Source organism: Manis javanica, chromosome 17 (genome assembly GCF_040802235.1).
Source record: "Manis javanica isolate MJ-LG chromosome 17, MJ_LKY, whole genome shotgun sequence".
NCBI classification, from domain to species: Eukaryota; Metazoa; Chordata; class Mammalia; order Pholidota; family Manidae; genus Manis; species Manis javanica.
In genome coordinates, this window is record NC_133172.1 from 2,587,779 (window position 1) to 2,609,812 (window position 22,034).

At 60.3% G+C, this 22,034-nt stretch overlaps 2 protein-coding genes across 7 annotated transcripts; both read left to right on the plus strand.

The window, feature by feature from the left end:
• Positions 1-165: 165 nt before the first annotated feature.
• On the plus strand, positions 166-6,125 carry ISOC2 (isochorismatase domain containing 2). Of its 4 annotated transcripts, XM_017647244.3 has the most exons (7): positions 197-266; positions 2,892-2,933; positions 3,188-3,325; positions 3,414-3,623; positions 3,915-3,985; positions 4,128-4,245; positions 5,736-6,125. In XM_017647244.3, exons 3-7 carry the CDS (start codon positions 3,191-3,193, stop codon positions 5,814-5,816), a joined length of 615 nt encoding a protein of 204 aa, XP_017502733.1. In that variant the 5' UTR covers positions 197-266; positions 2,892-2,933; positions 3,188-3,190; the 3' UTR covers positions 5,817-6,125. The 4 variants fall into 4 exon arrangements, with proteins under 4 accessions (XP_017502732.1, XP_017502733.1, XP_036881788.1 ...); XM_017647243.3 differs by lacking the exon at positions 2,892-2,933 and having other exon boundaries at positions 166-266; XM_037025893.2 differs by lacking the exon at positions 197-266 and having other exon boundaries at positions 2,881-2,933.
• Positions 6,119-21,954, plus strand: SHISA7 (shisa family member 7). 3 transcript variants are annotated; one of them, XM_037025818.2, is made up of 7 exons: positions 6,309-6,418; positions 12,137-12,848; positions 13,922-13,984; positions 14,222-14,376; positions 15,848-15,913; positions 16,381-16,530; positions 17,965-21,954. In XM_037025818.2, the coding sequence occupies exons 2-7, from the start codon at positions 12,169-12,171 to the stop codon at positions 18,600-18,602; spliced, it is 1,752 nt and encodes a 583-aa protein (XP_036881713.2). In that variant the 5' UTR covers positions 6,309-6,418; positions 12,137-12,168; the 3' UTR covers positions 18,603-21,954. The 3 variants fall into 3 exon arrangements, with proteins under 3 accessions (XP_036881714.2, XP_036881713.2, XP_036881716.2); XM_037025821.2 differs by lacking the exon at positions 6,309-6,418 and adding an exon at positions 6,910-7,330; XM_037025819.2 differs by lacking the exon at positions 13,922-13,984 and having other exon boundaries at positions 6,119-6,418; positions 12,013-12,848.
• The last annotated feature ends 80 nt before the right edge of the window (positions 21,955-22,034 follow it).

A 22,034-nucleotide genomic window follows, 5' to 3' on the forward strand; every position in this document is an offset into this window, starting at 1 on the left:
TCTCCATTGGTCGGATGCGCTGCCTTCCCCTCGGCGGGCCAATCACGCTCTCAGGACTAACAGCCTAGCCCTCAAGTCCCGGCCGAGGGCGAGGTGACGGCGCTTGCGGATTGGCCGGGGGCGGAGGCAGGGCAGAGCTGCATGAGCTCCGATTGGGTCTCTAGGCATGGTGGGTGGGACTGGAAGGCGCAGGGGCGGGCCAAGAGTTTGCACTGGGTTAAACGTGACCCCGCGGGACGCTAGGCGGAGGACCTGGGCCGTGGGAGGTGAGTGTCCCCGGGCTCTGTCGCAGGGGCAGGCCTGCTGGCGCCCAAGGCCTTCCGGCACGGTCTCCCGCAGGAACTGGCCGGGACGCGGACCCTCTTTGCACCTCGGCCAAGTTTCGCATCCTGCCTGCGGGGTGGATGGGTTTGGCCCCTGTTTCTCCGAAAAGGAAACTGAGGCCCAGAGCGCGGAACTTCCAGAGTCACTCCGCCAGGAAGTCCGGGCTGTAAGCCTGAGGCCCCCGGGCCATGTGGGGAGCTAAACGGCCCCACCCGCCCCCAAGGCTGCCGCCCGCCTCGGGCCACCCTGCGCCTCCGCCGTGGGTCCCCCAACACAGAGCTCCGTTCTGGACCTTCTCATCACTTCCGTACGCACCCTGAACTCCGCCTCCAGCCCAGACCCCTCCCCACATTCATACACACACACACTCCCGCCCCGGAAATGAATTCCATCTTCTCCAAACCAGTTCCCCTCTCCAGATCCCCAGTTAGTCCCTGGGACTGTCACCATGGACCAGAAACCTAAGGGGTCTTCCTTCCCGCCCTCCCCCCGACAGCCAGACCCACCTGCTGGAATCTGTCCTGCCCCCTCCTCTGTGTCCCCTCTTGCTGAATGAAGCCCAGGCCTTACCCTTGCCCACCTGGACCACAACCCCAGCTTTTTTTCTGGCCTCTGCCTCCAGTCCAGACCCAGAGCGGCCAGCGAGACCTCCTCACTTTATTTTACGTTTTGAAAACTTTGAGGAAGTGTTCCACATATGCAAGAAACCGTAGAGATCACAAATACACAGCTCAGATTTTAACTTCACAAAAGCAATCAATGCTCTGGTGTCAGCAACATTGAGATTCACAAATCAAACATCCCCCCTCCCCCCACCGTTCCCCCCTCATCACCAGTCCCCAAGGATAACCATCATCACAAACTTAATGGCACAGATCGGTTTTGCCGGGTTCTCACCTTATGTAAATCTTTTACTGTATTTATTCTTGACTAGACAACCTTTTACTGTCCAAAATTCAAAAGGACAGAAGAGTGCCCAGTGAAAATTAAATTCCTTTACACTGTGCCCCTCAGTACCTGCCCCTTATGTACCTGATACACATAGTGGTACAAACACTTTTTGGGGGGTGAGGGGTGGGCACAAATGGGGGCATTGCTATACATACTGTTCTGCTTCTTTTCACAGCTAACATCTCTTAGACATTTTACCGTATTGTTACTTAAAGAATTTCCGGGTAATTTTCCCTGGGTGCAAAGAATTCCGTAGTATGGCTATACCATAACCAATACAACCAGCACACTAACTCTGGACATTTGAGTGTATTTCTGTTCCTTTGCTGGCTGGAAGAGGTTCTTTCACTGAATAACCGACCTTGTGTCCTTTCACACCTGTCTGCAGGTTGAATACTTAGGGGTACATTTTCTCAGTCACAAGATTCACTTTTCTACAATCTTGAGACACATGACCACAGGCTGTCTCCAGGAGTTGTTGCAATCCACACTCTTACCAGCCCAAAGGGGCACTCCCTGTTGCTACAGACCTGTCAGAGGCTTTCAGGGCCCCATCTGACCCTGTCCCTTCTGTTTCCTGGAGAGTTAACAGGGTTAGTGGGAATGAAAGAGCATTGCAGGTGGGACATGGCTGACCGAGGCTGGAACAGTCCCCGGTGCTTTGCAGGAGGGGTTACAGCTCAGTCCTAAGGACAGAGAAGGTGTGGGGAGTGGGGGACAAGCCAGGAGTGTACCATGATAGCACTGTTTTCAAAAAGACTGTTTTCTCTCTCTTCCCGTCCTTGTGGAGAATTTTGCAAACCATGCCAAGACAGATCACATCCCATAGAAGTCCCAGCACTGATCACTTTGTAATTAAGCAATTCATTCATTCAGTGTGGTTTTTGTGGGAGTTTCCATTCAATTTCGTTTTTTGAGATGAAATTCACTGGTGTGGCCATCCCTGGTTTTTAAATGCTGTGTCACACATAGAAAACATCTTCTGTGGTAGATGTGTTTGGTTAAAGTTGGTCTGTGTGTATTCACCAACCCAGCTTCAAAACTTAACAAGTAGTGGCCACCTCTTGACCATTTCAAAGTGTACAATTAAGTGGCAGGTAGATACATTCATGATGTTACGCAACCAGCATTATCTTGTTCCAGATGCTTTCATGCCACAGGGGACCTCTGCACTCCCCAGCAGTCCCGCATTGCTCCCCACCCTGCCCCCGGCACCACTGCACTGCTTCCTGTCTATGGCTTCCACGCTGGGCCTCTCCTGTGAACGGGCTTTACCACCAGAGGCTCAGCAACAGCTTCTCACTGAGCGTGGTGCTTGGGTCCTGCCAGCGCTTCACTCCTTTCCATGGCTCAGCAACATGCCACCAACACATTCACTAGCCTTTTTTTCTCAGACCTGGAGGGGTGCTCAGCCCACGTCTTACACAGGGCTAAGCTGGGTTTCAGACACCTAGCAAGGAAAACCAGACTTGAAGGATCTCAGGGCACTGCCACGCCCCCACGGCACACAGCCGAGAGGTGGGCTCTTTCTGCTCATGTCCTGCTCCCTCACCCTCTCCCTGTAGCAGCTGGGTGATCCTGGGCCCTCACTTCACTGCCCTTTGCCCTGTGGCCAGGTGAGGATCACAGCTGGAGCCTGGGATGCAGCAGGGCAGAAGGTAATGGTGCCTCCAGGAAGGCTCCCAGGGCTCCTGGAGACTGAGGCTGGGAGCAGGGAAGTTCGGAGAAGGCTTCCTGGGAGGGAACTTACCTGCTGAAAAGGACACATTAAGAAGAAAGTGGGTTCCTGGTGGGGAACTGCAGATGCAAAGGAGGAGGTTCACAAGCACCAGGGGGCCTGCCGGGATCTAAGCGCATGGACCCTGGCCTGCACAAAGGCGCCTCCCTGCCTGACCCTGCTGCGCACCTCCAGGACATGGCGGCTGTGAGGCCAGGCCTGGGCCGAGTCCACCCTGGATCGTCCATCCTGTTCCTGTGTGACATGCAAGAGAAGTTCCGCCATGTTGCGTATTTCCCACAGATTGTGTCTGTGGCGGCCCGCATGCTCAAGGTACCGTCCTCCACACTCAGACCCAGAGGTCCGGGCCCGCAGCCCTCCTCCCTCAGGCTCAGGCCTCTGTCCCCCCGCCTCGGCACAGGTGGCCCGGCTGCTGGGGGTACCAGCTGTGCTGACAGAGCAGTACCCACAAGGCCTGGGCCCCACAGTGCCCGAGCTGGGAGCGGAAGGCCTACGACCACAGCCTAAGACCTGCTTCAGCATGGTGCCCGCAGTGCGGCAGGAGCTGGACGCGCGGCCCCAGCTGCGCTCCGTGCTCCTCTGTGGCATTGAGACACAGGCCTGCATCTTGGTGAGACCCCGACTGACCTCTGGAAATGCCCAATCTCACCTGGACCCCCACCCTAGAAAAGCCATACTTTTCTGACCCAGAACCCCCTATCCTCCCGGCAGGACCTTCTTCCTGACCTGGGACATTATCCTTACTCAGGACCCTTCATTTTAGCTGGGTGCCCATCTTACCCTAGCACCCCTTGCAAATGGTCCTGATTCCAGCCTCCCTCATCCCCATCCGGGCTTCCAAGTCCCTCACCCCGGACCCCTGTTCTTGTCTGGGGTTTCCCTGATGTCTCTCTGCCCCCAGAACACAACCCTCGACCTCCTGGACCAGGGGCTACAGGTCCACGTGGTGGTGGATGCCTGCTCCTCCCGCAGGTGAGAGGGTCCCGCCCTGGGGTGGTACAGGTGGAGACAGGGATGGAGTGCCCAGGAAGACCCAGGGGCGGGACCCCTGCCAAGTCCACCAAGTGTCTGGGTGTCCAGGCTGAGGTGCTGACACCCTCCCACCCCCTGGCAGCCAGGTGGATCGGCTGGTGGCTCTGACCCGGATGCGACAGAGTGGCGCCTTCCTCTCCACCAGTGAAGGGCTCATTCTGCAGCTTGTGGGTGACGCCACCCACCCCCAGTTCAAGGAGGTACTGGGCTCCCCACCCCGCAACCCATGCTTCAGGCAAATACCTTTTCAGTATCTACCATGTATTGACAGGATACATCTGGGCACCACCTCCAGGGGGCTAGGGTCCAGTGGGGGGGAGACCCCGCCAACACCATAAATCTATGAAAGCAGAGCTGTGGGGTCCAGGCCATGAGGATGGAGAGAGCGAACTCAGGGAGGGTCAGGAGCGTTGAGCACAGAGGGTGTGTTGAAGAGCATGGTCCCTGAGACCTCCTAGGGGAGTTGTTTTCAGGGTGGAGGGAGGGCAGGAGGGAGCCAGGCAGAAGGAAGAATGTCCAGCAGAGGCCCTGTGGATGGGAGCCCTGGGCCCTCCCTCCAGCCACACCCCCACCGTGAGTGGCCTACAGCCCCTGGGCCTCAGGTAGCTCCCACTGCTTCACAACCTTAGGCTTTAGGATAAGGGGACCGGTCTCAGGTAGCCCCCACTGCTTCACAACCTTAGGCTTTAGGAAAGGGGACCTGCCTGAGCTTGCTGCTCCCGGCCCTCCAAGGTCTGCCCCTTCCCCCCTCTTAGTTCAGTTCTGCTGAGCAGTCACTGAGCATTACCGTGCCAGTCGCTGTGGCACATCCCAGGGCAACGGTAAAAGCCAGTCTGTGCTCACTCACGCTCTGTGTCCTGGAGACCAGCAGGCAGCCTGGTGGGGTGGAGGGGCCCCACAGCCCCTTGAGGCAGAGTTGAAGGGGGAGGACCAGCCAGTCACCCAAAAAGTGTTTCTGGCAAAGGCCTAGAGGAGGGGCTGACCCTGCCCTTCCGATGGAACTGCGCAGCAGGGCAGGGAAGGGCCAGAGAGGCCAGAGCTGAGTCTTCTCAGAAGTTTGGGGTTTGGGCCCCAGCAGCCATGGGGGTGCCCAGGGCGAGTAGCCACGGCCGGATCTGCAGTTCGGTGTGGGGTGGCCCATGGACGTGGGTTGGTGGCAGGAAGGAGGGCGAGCACGCCATGGGGATGCAGGCCCTGCTTACTTTCAGTGTTGACACCCTGGAGGTAAGCGTGACGGGGCCCCTGCGGGCTGGGGGAGAAAGCAGCCTGGGGAGCAGCTACGGGCCTTCCGCTTGAGCGGCCGCACCCCTGTCCACTGCTGACCAGGGGAGGACACCAGTGAGAGGTCGAAGGGGCCGTTGCATCAGTGAGTGGAGTTAAGGGGCAGCCGGAGCTGGGGGACGGGAGAGGTGAGATTACCTATGAAGAAGCCGGTGTAGACAAGAAGCCAGGGACAGAGCCCGACCCCCTGAGAGTCTGGGCCAGCAAAGGACCAAGATGGCAGGTGACCCAGCAGAGCTAAGCCTGCTGGCTGTGGGGAAAGGGAGGCCCGGGGAGGTGCCAAGGACAGGAAAGTGGCTCGTTTGGCCAGTCGCTGCCGAGAGGGTAACAAAGGTGACGAGCAGAGGTGTCCCTCAGCTGTGCGGGGGAGGCGGGACCCTTGCCTCTTCCCGACCCCCTTCCCCTGCAGATCCAGAAGATCATCAAGGAGCCCGCCCCGGACAGCGGGCTGCTGGGCCTCTTTCAAGGCCAGAACCCCCTCTTCCGCTGAGCCCCCGGCCCCGCCTGAGGGAGACCACCGTCCTTCACCGGGGCCTCGGTGGAGGTCTCTCCCCCGTTCGCGGATCCCAAGTGTGGTGCAGTCCACCGGGAGTGCCGCCCCTCGGGCGGGGAGGCGGGGTGCTGCCTTGCCATTGGGCCGTAGCTCGCGGAAATGCAAATGAGGCTCCTGGAGCTGGGAGGGAGTTGGCTGAGCCGAACGAGAGGCGGGGCTCGGCTCCGGGCCGCCTCACGGGACGGGGCGGGGGGGAGTGTCACCGGCTGTGTGGGACCCGGGCCGCGGAATAAACATTGATGTGGCTGTGGGCCGAACCATTCTTGGGCTTGGGGGTACCCCGGGGGCGACTGGGGGTTGCGGGCGGGGAAGCGGGATCCCCGCAGGTGGGGAGGGGGAGGTGCCTCGGCTCCGAGCCCGCGCAGACACAGGCAGGGCCGGCCTCTGCCATCCGCGCGGAGCCTGCGCCCCCGCAGGAGGGGACCCGCCGGCCGCCCCCGGCCCCGCGCACGCCCAGCCGGCTCCATCGCAGACACGCGCTCGGCCGGCCGGCCCGCGCCGCCGCCCCGACTCCCTGGGGCCCGCAGCCGGAGAGCGAGGTGAGCGCGGCCGCACCCGGCGTGGGGCGGAGGGGAAACTAAGGCACGGGGCTGCGGAGAGGCATTGCGGGCAAACGACGGAGGGACGGGAGGGCGGACGGAGCTGCATTTGAGAGGTCCCGCTCCGCTGAGGCGCAGGAGCCCAGGATCCCCATGCGGGCTTTCCGGACTCCGCAGCCCCCTTGGAAATCGGGGAGTTGGGACCTACGGCCCCCCCGGGCGAGGCGCCTCAGCCTCAGGATTGTCATCCTTGCCCCCCCAAGCCTTGGACACCTAAGGGGGTCACCCCCGAGTGCCCCGGACCCGGCGTCGGAGCCCTCAGCCGGCCCGCCCCCCACTGGGGAGTGAGCCCTCAGCCCCCGCTCGCTGGCCCCGGGCCCCGGCCCTCTGTCCGCGGGGAACGAGTCCCAGCCTCCCCCTCCTCCAGAAGCCCCTGGGACCGGGCGCCGGCGCCCCTGCCCCCGCCTTCCGGATCCAGGTGTCCCCCCACCTCACCCCCCAGCCTGAAGCTCAGCGTCTCGGAGGCAGCGCTCGCGTCGCCATGGCAACAGGAGTCTATTTTGCGCTGGGAACACACAGCTCCCGCCGCAACGCCCCCCGCACCCCGCCCCTCAACCCGGGCTGAGGGGGGCGGGGGGCGCAGGGCACACACAGAGCTCGGACCGACAGAGGTCTGCAGCCAGCAAGGCTGGGAGAGCCGTGCAGACAGGGACGTGGAGCCCGAGAGGTGGAGCGAGGGGGACGCGTGGACCGGGAGACGGAGACAGGATGTGGGGACACAGAGGCAGGCGGGCCGTGGGGTGCAGGGAAATGCTGGCACACAGGAAACTGAGGCCCAGAGAAGGGGACCGCGAGAAACAGAGCCGCGGGACAGAGGCCCGGAGACGCAGGGAGGCGACGAGACCGAGAGAGGCAGGCCAGCAGCCCGGGGCAGGTCCCGGCAGAGGGCCGCGGGCGGCCGAGGGAGGGGCGGGCACGCGGGAGACTGCAGGCCCGGGGCGGGCGGGGGCGCCGGGAGGGTCCTCCCCCAGTCCTCGTCGCCCCCGCCTGCTCTTGCCTGCTTTCCACAGCCTACCCAGACCGACCCCTCGGCCCCAGGGGGTGCTCGGACCCGCGCGCCCGGCCCGGCTGCCCGTCGCGCCCCCTCAGCCCCTCCGCTGCCACCTGCGACCCCTCCAGCCCCCCGCTCCCGGGGACCAGGGCTTCTGACTCCTTGCCTGGGCCTCCTCCCCGCGGTGGGTCTCTGCGCCCCCTTTCTGGTGCTGTGCCCTTCATCTCCGAACCCCATTGCTCTGGGTCTTCACCACTCCCGATTTGTGCCACATCGCCGCACCCCCACCCCGGTCCTTTCCCCCTCCCTCCGGGTCCCTGTCCCCCTCTCCCTGGACCTCTGTCCCCACCTCCCCCTACCCTGCCCCACACACACACCAAGACTCTCTCTCCCCCTGTCCCTTTCCCAGCATCCTGCTCCATCCCTGTCTTTGTTGACAGGCATCTCAGAGGGCAACTCGCCTGGCCCCACCCAGCTAACCTGGCCCTGCAGCCCCTCCCCAGCTGGCAGTGTCGTAGGGAGGGGGCACCGGGGGCAGGGGTTGGCATGTGGGCACAGTGCTGCTCAGGGAAGCAGTTGGGAGGAGGGTGGTTTTCCAAGAGCCCAGGGACACAGTGGGGCCTGCTGTGGAGCCCTTCCTCAAGCTGCTGCCCTGACCTCTGTCCCCACAACTGTATCTCTCAGGTCCATGGCTGGGGTGGGGAAACAGCCAGACCTCTGGCCCTGAGCTGCTGGGCACGCATGGTGTGGAGGCAGGTCAGGGCTGGGGGGCCCTTCCTCTGCAGCTGTGGAGGAGGAAAGCGCCTGTGTGAGAGCTGGGGGTGGGGGGGCGTCACACTCCTGCTCTCAGGTTCTCAGCGGCGGGACGAGGGCGTGTCTGCTGTGCGCACACCCACCAGGCTGCATGGCCGTGGGCTGTGATGTGTGCACTTGTGTGTCTCTGTGTAGCTGGCCTGTGCAGCTCCCTGGCTGTGTTCTTGAGCTGTGCATGGTGCCAGTGGGTCATGATGTCTGCGATTGTGTCTGGGTCTTGGATGGACATGCCCCGAACTCACGCTGGGTGTCTTCATGGAGCAGCGTTGGGAGGAGGCTACAGGTATGCCACCAGGATGCTACTGGGCATCCTTGCACATCGTGTCTAGGACACGGGGTGTCCTGTGCTGTGGAGCTGTGTGTATGTAAGTTCTGCTGTGTGTGTGTGGTTCTGTCTGGACAGGCTACTGTGTCCTTAGTGTGTCCCCTCCCCAGTTGCAGGTGCTGCTCTCATCAGATGTGAGGCAGGGCAGAAGGCTGGGGATCCTTCCATTGGCAGAGGTGCCAGTACATGTGTGTGTGGTGTGTGTGTTGTGTGTGTGCACGCGCGTGCATGTGTGCACACATGCATGGTGTGGGTGTGTTGCCGGACTTGGGGGAATGTGTGCTACTGCTCCCTCTCCCCATGCCGGAGGCTTCTCAGTGGTCTGGAGCCGTGTCTCCCTGGGTGTGTGCATGTGTGTGCACTTGGAGGAGACAGTCGGGGCTCTGTTAGCAGAGGGAGGAATTGTGTCTGTGAGCCCAGTGGAGGCTTGGCTCAGAGTGGGGACTGAGCAGGCAAACTGCTAGCCCACACGAGAGCCTTTGTGCAGATGAGACAAAGGTGCCCCCTGGCCCAATGCAGCTCCCCAATGACTAAGTTTTGGCAGGCAGATGGCACCCTGTGTGAGTTTGAAAAGGGTGCCTCTTCCCCCAGATGGATGCAGCCCCACTGGCACGCCTTAGGGAGGAGGGCTCTGCTGGATTCCAGCCTTTCGGCCAGACCCCCTTGTGCAGTGCGCAGCCTGCCCTCCCATACATGGTAGCCCCAGATGAATGAAGGAATCCGCACTGCCATGTATCTGTGTCTGTTGAAGGGGGTGTGTCTGTGCACATGTCAACCCACGTTTCTCTCCATAGGATAGACGCATCCATGTTCTATGGATGGCAGTGCTCTGAGGCCCAAGTTCAAAGCCCAGCTGCCCTGCTTGGACAAAAATGGTGTGACCTCTTGGAACCTCAGTGCCCCAATCGAAAACGTAGAGAGAGAGGAGCCCCACCTCCCACACTTCTTTCAGCACTCACCTATGCCACACATATTCACTGAGCACTGCTAGCTGCCAGGCACTGTGCTGGCTACTGTGCATACAGCATGAGCCAGATGGGGACAATGCCTGCCCTCGTGGAGCTTAGTCTAGCGGGGAGGCAGACAACCGATCAGTGCCCGTGTGCCATGGCAAGGAGAGACGGGAGCTATGACACAGCGGGTGCAGGCTGCTGGTTTAGATAGGACGCCGTAGGCTGGCTGAGAGGACGTGTGGGGTACCCCTGAAGGGAGAAAGGGGGCAGGCCGGACCAGTGGCTGTGGCCAAAGGGGTCCCAGGTGGAGGGAAGAGCAGATGCGAAGGCAGGAAGGTGGAATCCTCCAGAGCATGGGACCTGGGGAGGCATGAAGGGAAGAGGGAAGGGTGGGAGAGGAGCTTGTTTTATCCTCCCTGTGACAGGAAGCCGGTGGGCGGCCGGAACAAGGGACTGGCTGATGTCATGTGACCTATGTTGGAGGTTTTTTTGTTTTTTAAAATTGTGGTAAAATACACATGACATAAAATTGACCATTTTAGCTACTTGGTGTACCGTTCGGTCAAATCTGGTACATTCATATTGTTGCACGACCATCACCGCTACCTAGTTCCAGAACATTCTCATGACCCTAAAAGCAGCCACTCCCTCTCCGCTCCTTCCCTCAGCCCCAGGCAAGCACTAATGCGAAGCCTCTGTGGGTCTCACTGCTGTGGACATCCATATAAACGGGTCACACGGTACGAGGGGACCTGTGTGGGTGTTGCCTTCCTTTCACTGCTGAGTAAGAGTCCATGGTGTGGACGGACCACATCTTGTTTACCCATTCATCTGCTGACGGGCCTGTGGGTGGTCTCCACTTCGGGGCGTTCATTTGAGTTTTTGTGTGGACATGTTTTATAGGAGTGGACTCGCTGGGTCACCTGGTAACTATTTAACTTTTGAGGGACCGACAAACAGCTCTGCACAGTGTGGGCCAAGCCCCTTCTAATATGCCTGGGCGGCTCTGGGCTGAAGTTCAGGGAGGGCCCAGCTAGCGCTGTAAAGGGAAGTGGAGGCCCCACTGGAGGAGGGGTACAAGCAGCCCCCGCAGTTACGTTCATAATGAATGGTGTGGTCCCTAGATACACGTGCATTCCCTGGAAAGGAACAAATGGTAAAAATACCGGATGATTCTTATTAAACTAGTCCCGCCCGCCATCCATCCCTCCCATTCCCTCATGCCGCTCACATGGCTTCCTCCCCGACTGCTTAACATTTCTCCAGAAGGTTCCCACAGGCATCACATGCCGCCTCTCCGTGCGCTGGCTCGGTCGCCTCGCTGAAAAGTAAGCCCCGAAGGGCGGAAGCCGGTGGCTTCTTCACCGAGGCACCCCCAGGGCTCAGCGACCCTGCCGCCGGCACCCTCCCGCTTGGCTGTTGCCACAGAAACGGCCGGGAAGACCCGCCCCCACCTGGCCCCTGCCCCTGCTGTCTTCACCGCCCCTCTCCGCCTGTAAAATAAGCGCCGGGGGCAAAACCTTCACCCGTAACTAGCACCTGCAGTAGGCCGGGGGCCGCTCTACATTTGTTACACCTACTAACTCGTTTGTCCTTTGGTAACCATCGTTACCCCATTTTACAGGTGGGGAAACTGAGGCACGGGGGGCTTAGCCTGTCCGAGGTCGGGCCGCTGATACGTGGGGGAGCTGGAAGATGAAGCACCGCTACCCTGTCTCACTGCGGCTGGAGGTGCTGCAGACCCGAGCCTGTCAGCTTGCTTACTGTATGGGGTGGGGACTGAAGCTTCAGACCTAAACATGGGAGAGACAGAAGCTTTTGGGGGTCTGAGCCGGTAGTTGTCAACTGCGAGCGACTGTGCCCCCAGGGGGGGCATTTGGCCATGCCTGGAGCCCATGTCACGGTGTCACGGAGGATGGGGAATGTGAATGCACCTGGCGTCCAGCAAGGCTGCTACACAGGCTGCAGTGCACAGGGCGGACCCCCTGCACAAAGTCGGGCCTTCCCCAAATGTGCCCAGGTTGAACAGGGCCCGCACCTGCCCAGCCTGCAACATCAGTTCTCAATTCCAATCTCTGCCCCCTCTCTCTCCTTCCCTATCTCCCCGGCTCCTCCTACACGGCCCACCCACCCACACCTGTCTCCATTCCCGCCACTAAACCATCCCAACTGCCCCCCGATGGCCCCGCACCCCCCCTCCCCACCCCCCGGCCTCTCCTCCTTCCTCCTGTCTTTGCTCTGGCTTTTATCCGTCTCTCTCACCTCTGCGCGTCCCTCCCATGTCTTCCTGGCCCTTCCCAATCTCCCTCCCCGTGCCTCACTCACGTTGACCCTCTGCTCCTTATCGTGGCCATTCTCCGCTGTATCTGCCCCCCCACACCGCCCATTGCCCCGTGGGTCCCCGAACTTGGGCCCACGCATGGCCCCCTCCATCCATCTTGTCTCCTGGTAGGATCTCTCTCCCCCTTCCCCCTTCGCTTGGCCGCCTCCCCGTCCTCTCCCGCCGCCCATCTCCACATTTCTCTGCCCCTGGCCGTCTCTCTCCCGCCCTGCTCCAGCCTCTGTTCTCCCCTTAGCCTGGCGGCCCCGCCGACCTCCTGCACGCCTCATGCCGGCCCTCCTGCCGCTCTGGACTCTGCTGCTCCTGGCCTCGACCGCCGGCCCGGCCGCCGCGCGCCCGTCCAACGCCACGAGCGCCGCGCCCCCGGGCCCGCTGCCCGCCCTGCTGGCGCACCTGCGGCGCCTGACCGGGGCGCTGACGGGCGGCGGGGGCTCGGCGGGCCCGGGGCCCAACGGCACCAGGACCAGCGCGGCGAGCGGCGCGGGCGCGGCGGCGCGGGCGCCCCCTCCCGCCGAGCTCTGCCACGGCTACTACGACGTCATGGGCCAGTACGACGCCACCTTCAACTGCAGCACCGGCTCCTACCGCTTCTGCTGCGGCACCTGCCACTACCGCTTCTGCTGCGAGCACCGCCACATGCGCCTGGCGCAGGCCTCCTGTTCCAACTACGACACTCCGCGCTGGGCCACCACGCCGCCGCCGCTGGCCGGGGGTGCCGGGGGCGCTGGGGCCGCGGGCGGGGGACCCGGGCCCGGCCAGGCCGGGTGGCTGGAAGGCGGCCGGGCTGGGGGCCCGGGAGGGCGTGGGGGCGAGGGCCCCGGGGGCAGCACGGCCTACGTGGTGTGCGGGGTCATCAGCTTCGCCCTGGCCGTGGGCGTCGGAGCCAAAGTGGCCTTCAGCAAGGCGTCCCGTGCGCCCAGGGCGCACCGGGAGATCAACGTGCCCAGGTGCGCGCGCTGGTGCCGTAGGGTAGAGAGCCTGGGGGCGGGGCCCGGGCAATGGGAGGTGGAGCCACCAGTGGGCGGGGATTCAAGGGTGGGAGCGGGTCCGGAGACCCGCAGGCAGTCCCCGCGGAGATTGGCGAGGTCTGAGAGCAGCCGCTACAGAACCCGCCTGGCTGTTTGTTGAGTGACAGGGGCAGGCCAGGTCTTCATTCATTCAACAGATATTTCTTGAGCACTTTCTGTGAACCAGGACCTGGAGATTCAGTTGTGAACAAAACAAGGTCCCTGCCCCGGTGGGTAACCTGGCTTCCAATACCAGGTCTGGCTGCCTGCGGGCTGTGTGACCCTTGGCAAGTCCCTTAACCTCTCTGTGGCTCCTTTCCTCGTCTGTGCGATGGGGCTCATAATTGTTTCCCACCCATTCGTACTGTAATGGAGATTAATTGGGTTGATTCATGTCGCGTCCTGGTACATGGTAAGACCTCAATAAATGTTGGCTACCATTATCATTGTTAGTGGTGGACAGGACAGCACATGCAGTATAATCTTAGATATTGACAGCCGCAGGTTGGGAAAATAAATTAGCAGAACGGGCTGAGAGCAAAGGGAGGCGCGCGGTTGGACATGAAGCAGTCAGGTCAGGAAACGCCCCTCTGCACGAAGACTTGAAGGAAAGGAGCTAGCCAAGCAGGTGTCAGTGGGCACTGCAGGTAGAGGGAACAGTGCCCGCAAAGGCCCTGAGGTGGAGTGCTCGCAGGACCGCGAAGGGGCCGGCAGCCGGAGAGTGCGGCGGTGGCGGGGGACACTGCCTGGGGCCCGGGCGTGAGCCGTCTGGCCTAAAAGCTCCCCGGGCTGTGAGGGACAAGACCGCAGGCCCCAGGGTGGAGGCGGGTAGACGGGTCCGGAGACGAGCTAGGGGAGCGGGTCCTGGCAGGTGGTGAGAAAGGGGCTATACTTTGGAGGTCGAATCAGCAAGATTGCAAGGGGTATGAAGGAGAGAGAAAGAGGGGCGGAGGGGGATTCTGAGGCCTGGGGCCCGCTTAACTGGGCGAACAGTGCGCCCTTTATCGCCACAGGAAGGCTGCCAAAGGGACAGGGTCCAGGACCAGGTGGCGGATGCGGGAAGGACCACAGAAAGGGTAGGGTCGGAAAGAATTGGCGAAGGGGGCGCTTCAAGCAGGAAGTGTGGTCCGAGGGACTTGGGGCGGGGAATGCTCAGATTGACGTTAGCGAGGGGAGCGGACAAAGGCGACAGGCAGGACAGCTTCCCCCAAAGGGGAGAACAGGGTCTGGGGGAAGAGGCCTGGGCCCTCCTCTCCCCGCCCCGCCCCCACCCCCAGCCTCCGGGCCGATGCCCATCCCTCTGCCACCTCTAGGGCTCTGGTGGACATTCTGAGACATCAGGCGGGGCCTGGGACCCGCCCCGACCGGGCGCGAAGCAGCTCCTTGACCCCGGGGGTCGGGGGTCCCGACAGCATGCCCCCGAGGACGCCCAAAAACCTCTACAACACCGTGAAGCCTGCCAATCTCGGTGAGTGGGCCCCCGGAGCTGCGGCTCCCAAGCCTGGCATCCCTGCAGCCCCGCCTTCCCGTGGGCCCGCCCCGCCCCCCCCTTGAACCCCAGTGGCCAGGACGTTCTAGGTGAGACCTGAGGAACTACGCAGGGCAGACCACTGTCCTCCTGTGAACCCCCTGGAGGGCGCCACAACGCGACGGTGACTTACACTGAGGCGTTTTTGGCTCCCGCACTTGGGAACCCGGGGTCAGAACATCCAGCACCCAGAGACGCACCTAACCACTCAATTCGAGTTTGCTGGGAGCCAGCGCGCCTGGGGTTGAACGCTGGCTCTGCACCGTTTGGCCTGGGGTAGCGACTTCGCCTCTCTTGGCCCCCGTTTTCTCCATAAAGTGGGAAGCATAGCTGCACTCACCCAGTAGGATTGCTGTGGGAACAAACGCCCCAGAGTGAGGTGCTTTGGGCGAGGCCTGGCACGTGAGCTGCTGCTGTGGTTATTCTTATGTTACTTCATAGTGAGCACGTGGGAGGAGGAGTCCAGGATCGCTGTGCACAGGTAGAAGAGAGTCTGGTCTGGTCTGGTTTGAGGAGGAAGGCTTCCCCAGGAAATGCTATTCTGTAGGGCCTAGAGAGTGAGGGGGTTACTTGGGTTGGAGCTCTGGGTGGCTGAAGCAGAGCTCGTGAGGCCAGGGAGAGGGTGGGCAGCCACCTCAGGAAGGATCTTGAGCACCAGGCTAAGCTGAGGAGCTCTGCCTTTGTCCTGAGGGTGATGGGGGGCCATGGAGGAGCTTAGAGCAGGGAGCAGCCAAGTGAGGAGTGGGTGGAGGAACTATTTCTCTGGAACTCATGTGAAAGGGGGACAAGAGGAAGAGGCTCAGGGGGAGGGTGGATAATGATCCATGCCACAAGGACGGGGCCTGAGCTGGGGTCAGGAATGGGGGAGAGGAGATGAGTTTGAATAGTAGCAGTAAGGAAGACATTGAGCCGGCTCTTGAGAGATGAGTAGGAGTTCTTCAGGCAAAGAAGGGGAGGAAGGGATTCAAGGTAGAACAGCATACCTACCATGTGCAAAGGCCCTGTGGCAGGACTGAGCTGGGCTCATTTGGGCATCAGAGAAGTGTGGCTTGGAGGGAAGGATGAGAGATGAGGCTGCAGGTGTCAGCTAGGTCCAAGGCATGCAGTCCTCAAATGCTTGTCGGGGTCTATATTTTGTCCAACGTGTGACAGCCAGACATGGGGGGAGTTTCAAGCAGCAGAGGGGCACAGGCAGGCGTGGGTTTCAGGAATACCAGGCGGGGCTGACTGTGGGCACTGGCTGGCCCGATGGGCTGGAGGTTGGTCTGATGATCCAGGAGGGTGGGGCAGGGCAGAAATTCAGGAGAAGGAGAGGCCAGAGCTGAGGACCACGTGGATGTGAGTGGAAGCCTTTCCTGAGACCAGTGAGGAGCGGGCTCCGTGGTGACGCCCCTCCCTCCTCATCCCACAGATAATCTGCGTCACAACTACCCGCACCTCAACATGAACAGCCCCAAGCACCACGCGACCATGCTGGGTACGCACCGCGCTGGGGCGGGGGCCTGGGGCCAGGGCTCCTTCCCTCCCTCCCTTGTGCTGGGCCCAAACCGGGGCCCCAGGAGAGCAGGTGTGAAACCCTGGGAGGCCCGTCCTAACCATCTAGCCAAGTAACCAAGCTAGCTTGTTTCCCCACTGCGACACGAGAAGTGGTCATCTCTTTCCCAGCTGGGTTGGTGGGAAGATGCATGGAGGGCACCGCCCCAGCCCAGGGCCAGGCCCATGCCAGGTGCTGGGCAAGTGTCAGTTGCCCCTCGTCCTGTGGCATGTCATCCTTCTCCAGCAAAGAGCCTATTTCCTGATCAGGAGAGTTGGCAGCGGGAGCCTGGCCTGTGGAGCTTTAAGGGGCTGAATCCCTGATTTCTCATTCTCTAAGGGGCTGGGGGTGGGAATTGCGGGGTCTGAGGGAAGTGGGCTGGACTGACCCTGGCCATGCCCCTCTCCCAGACTGGCGGGCGGTCCCGCCACCCAGCCCCTCCTTGCACTACTCTACGCTGTCCTGCTCTCGGTCCTTCCACAACCTCTCGCATCTGCCCCCATCCTACGAGGCTGCTGTGAAATCTGAACTCAACCGCTATTCCTCCCTCAAGAGGCTGGGTAAGTCCCAGCACGGGGAGCCACCGGCAATGGGGCGGGATCAGAGCCGGGCCTGACTGCAGGACCGTGGACAGTGGAAAGGTTTAGCGCCTCCCTCAGGTTTTCCTCTAAGTTCCTTCCAGAATTACCCAAGGTAATTTTGTATCAGAATTACCTGGGGTGCTTTATAAAAATGGAAATTCTTGCCCCTGAGATTTGTTGCATTCATCAGGATTTGTATTTGCAATTAATAGAAAAACAACTTCAGCAAAAAAAAAAAAAAGGAAAAGAAAGTCACTGTGTTCGCTTGATAATGGGAAGTTTGTGAGTCACAATCTTCAGGTGAGGTTGCATCCAGCGGCTCAAAAAGCTACCTCCAGGATTCCACTTCTCCTGGCTCTGCTAAACAGTGGGCTAGCTTCATTTCCGGACAGATTCTTCCCTTGTGGTGGCAAATACTGACCTGAGAATTTTCAGACCACCATTCTACCAGCAGAAAAGAGTTTCTCCCAATGATAGCAAAAATCCCAGTCCTGGATCCTATTGACCCAAATTAGGTCACATGCTCATCCTTGAACCAATCACTGTGACTCTGATTGGATAGTTCTGCGTCAGTGGGCCATCACTGGGCAGTGCAGTAACCATCAAACATTTTAAACTGAGAGCCACTGTAAGAAATACTTTTTATATTAGGACCCATGAGACACACACGCACATGTATTGTTTTCTAATTACAGCAAAGCTTTGAAACTGGTCACTATGAACATCTACAAACAAACCCGACAGTAGAGGAAACTGTAAAGTGAATCCCTATCCCCATCACCCAGCTTTAACAATGGGCAGCATTTTGTTAGTCTGTCCTCTCTTCGCCCCATCTTTTGGCAGATATTTTTTAATGGACCCCAGGTATCATGTCACTGCATCTGTTACTACTTCAGTAACACACATACTGAAATAAAAATTTGATGAGCCAATATTCACACATATTCCTGCATTATTATCTGATAATGTTCTTTTCTATTTTACCTTCTTAAATGCCAGTCGCAACCCATGAAATTGACTTCACAACCCAGGAATGGGTCACATCTACAAGTTTTAAAAGCATTACTAGATGACGAAAGGGAGGGAAAAGTGGTCCCTCAAAAGCAAGAGATGGGGTTCTATTCCCAAAAGAAGGGATGATCCCAGGCCAAAAAAAAAAAAAAAAAAAGTCCCCCATGTCAAACCACTCATTGATGCAGGTGGGGCCTGGGAACCTGCATTTGGGGCACACAGCTAGCCTGGTTGTTCTGATTAAAATTTGGGACTCTGCACCCCCATGCCCAGGTTAATGACCAGGGCTTTCTGGTGATGTCTGGGGTCTGCTGGGGATGGGACATACAGAAACCAGGGGAGGGGGTGGGTTCTGGGCCGGCTAGGCACCCACCTCTGTGGCTTCTTCTCTTCCTCCCCCAGCCGAGAAGGACCTAGATGAGGCCTATCTGAAGCGCCGGCACCTGGCCGAGGTGCCCCGCGGGACGCTGCCCCTGCACGCACTGCGGCGACCTGGCACAGGGGGTGGCTACCGCATGGATGGCTGGGGCAGCCCCGACGACCTGGGCCTGGCGCCTGCGCTGAACCCGCGGCGCGTCATGTCCCAGGAGCACCTGCTGGGCGATGGGGGCCGGTCGCGCTACGAATTCACGCTGCCGCGCGCGCGCCTCGTGTCACAGGAGCACTTGCTCCTGTCGTCGCCGGAGGCCCTGCGCCAAAGCCGCGAGCACCTGCTGTCACCCCCGCGCAGCCCCGCACTGCCCCCCGAGCCCACCGTCCGCGCCAGCCTGAACGCCTCCCACTCCAACCTGCTGCTGGGGCCTGGAGGGCCCCCCACGCCACTGCACGGGCTGCCGCCGCCACCTGGCCTGCACGCTCACCACCACCACGGCCTGCACGGCTCGCCACAGCCCGCCTGGATGTCCGACGCGGGCGGGGGCACGCTGGCCCGCAGGCCGCCCTTCCAGCGCCAGGGCACCCTGGAGCAGCTGCAGTTCATCCCCGGCCATCACCTGCCCCAACACCTGCGCACCGCCAGCAAGAATGAGGTGACTGTGTGAAGCTGGGCCTGGGGGCTGGGGCTGCTGCCCTGCGGGCCCCCATCGCAGCAGGGTTCCCTCCACACACTCCATGGGTCTGGGACCCCGAGCGGCCTGTGGCCAGGGGCTGCTGCTGAGGACACTGCTTGGGAAGAAGTGGTCACTGGAGACATAGCCTCCTTCTGGGATGTCACAGCAGACAAGTTCCTCCTCCTGTCACTCTTTGAGGCGAGGCCTGCCCAAGGTCATCACTAGAGGCCATATCTATGTTCCCGTGGTGTCATCAGACTTCCTGTGGTGTCAGAGACGAGACAATGCCTTGTCCTATGACCTCATCCCCAGGGATAAAGGTTTCTTCCCGTGGTGTCACTGGAGAGACAAGTCTCTCCCTTACGATGTCATCTCTGGCACCAAAAATTCTACTTCATCATCACCAGGAAATTTTCTTCCAAAGAAGATGCCTCTGTCTATGCTATTGTCACTACAGACAAAGCCATCTTCCAGGGCACGTGCAGGGGAAAACCCATCGCTGACCGTGTCTTCACTGGACAAAGGGCCTCCTTCCCCTAACAGTGCCACAGGGCCTCCGCCTCCCTCTCATGATGCCATCTCCAGAGAAGGTGCCTTGCCCTGTGACATTGTCAGAAGGCCTGTGCCTCTTCCGTGATGTCACCGCTAGAGATGACAGCCTGCCTCTGGGGCATCTCCGGGATGAGGCCCCTTCTGCAGTGTCACCACCGGACTTGGTCTGCTCAAAGAGGATGCCATAAGACATGTCCATAGTCCATGACAGTCTTGCAGGTCACAGAGAAAGAGCACTGTCCCGAGAAGTCATCTAAGGGGTGTCACCACTGTGGGGGGAGCTGCCCTATCTGGACAGGTCTCCACCAGAGATGATGGTCTGCAGATAGGCTGTCAGCAGTGGCCCAAGTCAGAGGACCTGCCCCAGTGCTGCGGTGTCATCACAAGGGCTGCTGCCCACTCTGGGGGGCCGCTGCTTGTGCCGGTGTCATCTGAGTCTCCGCCTGGTCCCATGTGCAACAGCCTGGCCACCCCTTCCCCTAACTCCAGGGATGCAGGAGGTCCGCCAGACTCTCCATCTAAAGGGAGCTTGGCCTTGGGTCCCACCCCTGTGCAGTGATGTCACCTCCCATGTGTCTCCTTGAAGACAGTACTCCCTGGCTGGCCTCTGCTCCCAAAAAGGTCACTCTGGCCTGCCAGGCTCCTGGAGTCCTGGGGCTTACATGTGGCTCAAAGGCTGCCATCACTTCTCTCTGCTGTAACTACCAACATCATTGCCTCTGTCAACAAAGCCTGGGCCTCCTGTTGGGGTGGGTGGGGTGGGTGGGGGTGTGACTGCTATGGGTCTTGCTAATGACATCATCAGTGCCACAAGACTTCCACCATTCATGATGGTATGGCACCTGGGGTCAAATACTAACCATGCCTGATGGTGATGTCACATCCCAGGATTCCTATGACCTATGGTGTCTTCATCTCCCAGGATCCACCATAGCCATGGTGTCATCACCTCCCAGGATTCAATTTCAACCATGATGTCATCACCTCTGAGGATCCGCTTCAGCCATGGTGTCACCACCTCCCAGCATCCATGAGAGCCGATGGGGTCATCAGGTCCCCGGGCCCATGACACCCAACAGTGTCATGTCCCACGATCCACTTCAACCATGGTGTCACCACCTCCCAGCATCCACCATAACCACAGCATCATTTCCTAAGATCCATGCCACCCAATGGTATCATTGTTTACCAGGATCCACTTCAACCATGTGCCATCATCTTCCTGGATTCATCATCTTTGGGACCAAGTACTACATGGCTGTCTTTCAATTGTCTTCTGGGGTCACATGGCACACAGTTGTTCCCTTAAGTGGAACCAGCACAATCCACACCATTTCCCAAGTCCCTCAAAATTGGAGTAGGGTGGGGCCCCTTTAATGTCATCATTCCCACTCTGGTCCCTCTTGGTGTCACTGCCCACCTCCTGACTTGAGCTGAACCCCACCACAGACCAGTGGGCATCCGGGCCTCTCCTGTTAACTCACTGCCCTCTGCCCAACCAGCTGATCGGTGACAGGGCCAACACAGAGACCTCGTATCACCACCAGAGCGGGGCATCCCAGTCTTCAGGTGATGTCCCTGCCCCTTGCCCAGTCCGTTACCTGGACCCCTGCCCAGAACAGCACTCCACTGGCTTGGGCCACACTCTCCTCGGAGACCCCTGAGGGCTGGGCTGACAGCTGCTCACCTCCTGGAGCCTTCAGTCCTGTCTTCTGTTGGCCGGGTTCTGGGGCAGGCACATCTGGAGAGCCTGGCCACTGCCAGCACAGTGGGGTGGGGGTCTGCATCATCCGTCCAAGGTGGTCGGGGCCAGCATTCTCTCCTTCCTCTCCCTCTCACACACTGGGGAGCCTCCAGGGTTTTGAGGGTTCTGTGACACCCCATGCACAACTTGCCCCGGGTTCTCTTTGTACATAGCCATGTTCCAGGGGGCGGCCACTCCCCAACTCTTAAGGGCTACATGCCCCTCTCCCAGCCTCCAGGCAAGGGTGGGGGGCTCCCCTCCCTCTTCTGGGCCGACCCCCTCCCTCTTCTGTCTTCCTGCAAGTACTGGCACCCAAGCTCACCCTTTCCTGTCAGAAGCATTGGGCAGGTAAAGGTGGCCAGCCCTTGGCTTCCACACCCAGGGAACTGGGGGGCTACCACCAGTCTACCTGGACCCCAGCGCCAGTTCTTCAACTCCACGCTTACAGTGGTTCCTAGGGTCCCCCAATCCCTTCTAAGGCCTCCCGGGGCCCAGTGCCCCTTGGGCAGACTGTGACTCCCCAGAAAGAGCCAGCTTGACCACCCGCCCCTCCCCCCTGCTCGCCACCCCCCCAGAGCCCTCAGCTTTCCCAGCCCCTGGGCCCGGTGGGTCTGGGGCCTCTCCCGCTTCTGTCCACCTCCCTCAGCCTGGACTCCAGGTTCCCCGCCCTCCTCCCCGTGCTCTCCAGTACAGGCTGCCTGACCCTGGGGCCTTGACCTCTTATCTCAAATAAGCCATAGTGGGGACAGGTTTGAGGGGGTGAGGAGGCAGGCGTGCTCTGCCAGGTCCCCCTGGATGCTTCCAGAGCCGAGACCATGCCCCGCCCACTACGTGAGCGCAACAGCCCGTGTGCAGGCGCACACATCCCACTTCCCGGGGAGCGGCGGGGACGGTGCACAGGAGAGAGGCAGCTCTGGACTGGAAGACCCTCCACGGCTTCCTTAACCCCCAACTCTCCCCAACACCGAGCTTTCCCCCCAGTTCTTCGGTGAGGACAGCCAGTGGAGCACCAACTTGGTATTTTTGGAATAAACAGATGTTTCCTGACCCTGGGTTTCAAGGTTTGCTGTTGGGGGGAATGGGTTTCCAACTCCGCATTTATGGATCAGTGGAGTCCCCCTCATGAC

Bases quoted from the DNA above. Each gene is read 5' to 3' on its own strand.
- ISOC2 (XM_017647242.3), top strand. From the start codon at position 3,131: ATGGACCCTGGCCTGCACAAAGGCGCCTCCCTGCCTGACCCTGCTGCG. The intron at 3,326-3,413 runs GTACCGTCCTCC...GCCTCGGCACAG, and splicing joins TGGCGGCCCGCATGCTCAAG to GTGGCCCGGCTGCTGGGGGT. The intron at 3,624-3,914 runs GTGAGACCCCGA...CTCTGCCCCCAG, and splicing joins AGACACAGGCCTGCATCTTG to AACACAACCCTCGACCTCCT.
- SHISA7 (XM_037025819.2), top strand. From the start codon at position 6,119: ATGTGGCTGTGGGCCGAACCATTCTTGGGCTTGGGGGTACCCCGGGGG. The intron at 15,914-16,380 runs GTACGCACCGCG...CCCCTCTCCCAG, and splicing joins GCACCACGCGACCATGCTGG to ACTGGCGGGCGGTCCCGCCA. The intron at 16,531-17,964 runs GTAAGTCCCAGC...TTCCTCCCCCAG, and splicing joins TTCCTCCCTCAAGAGGCTGG to CCGAGAAGGACCTAGATGAG.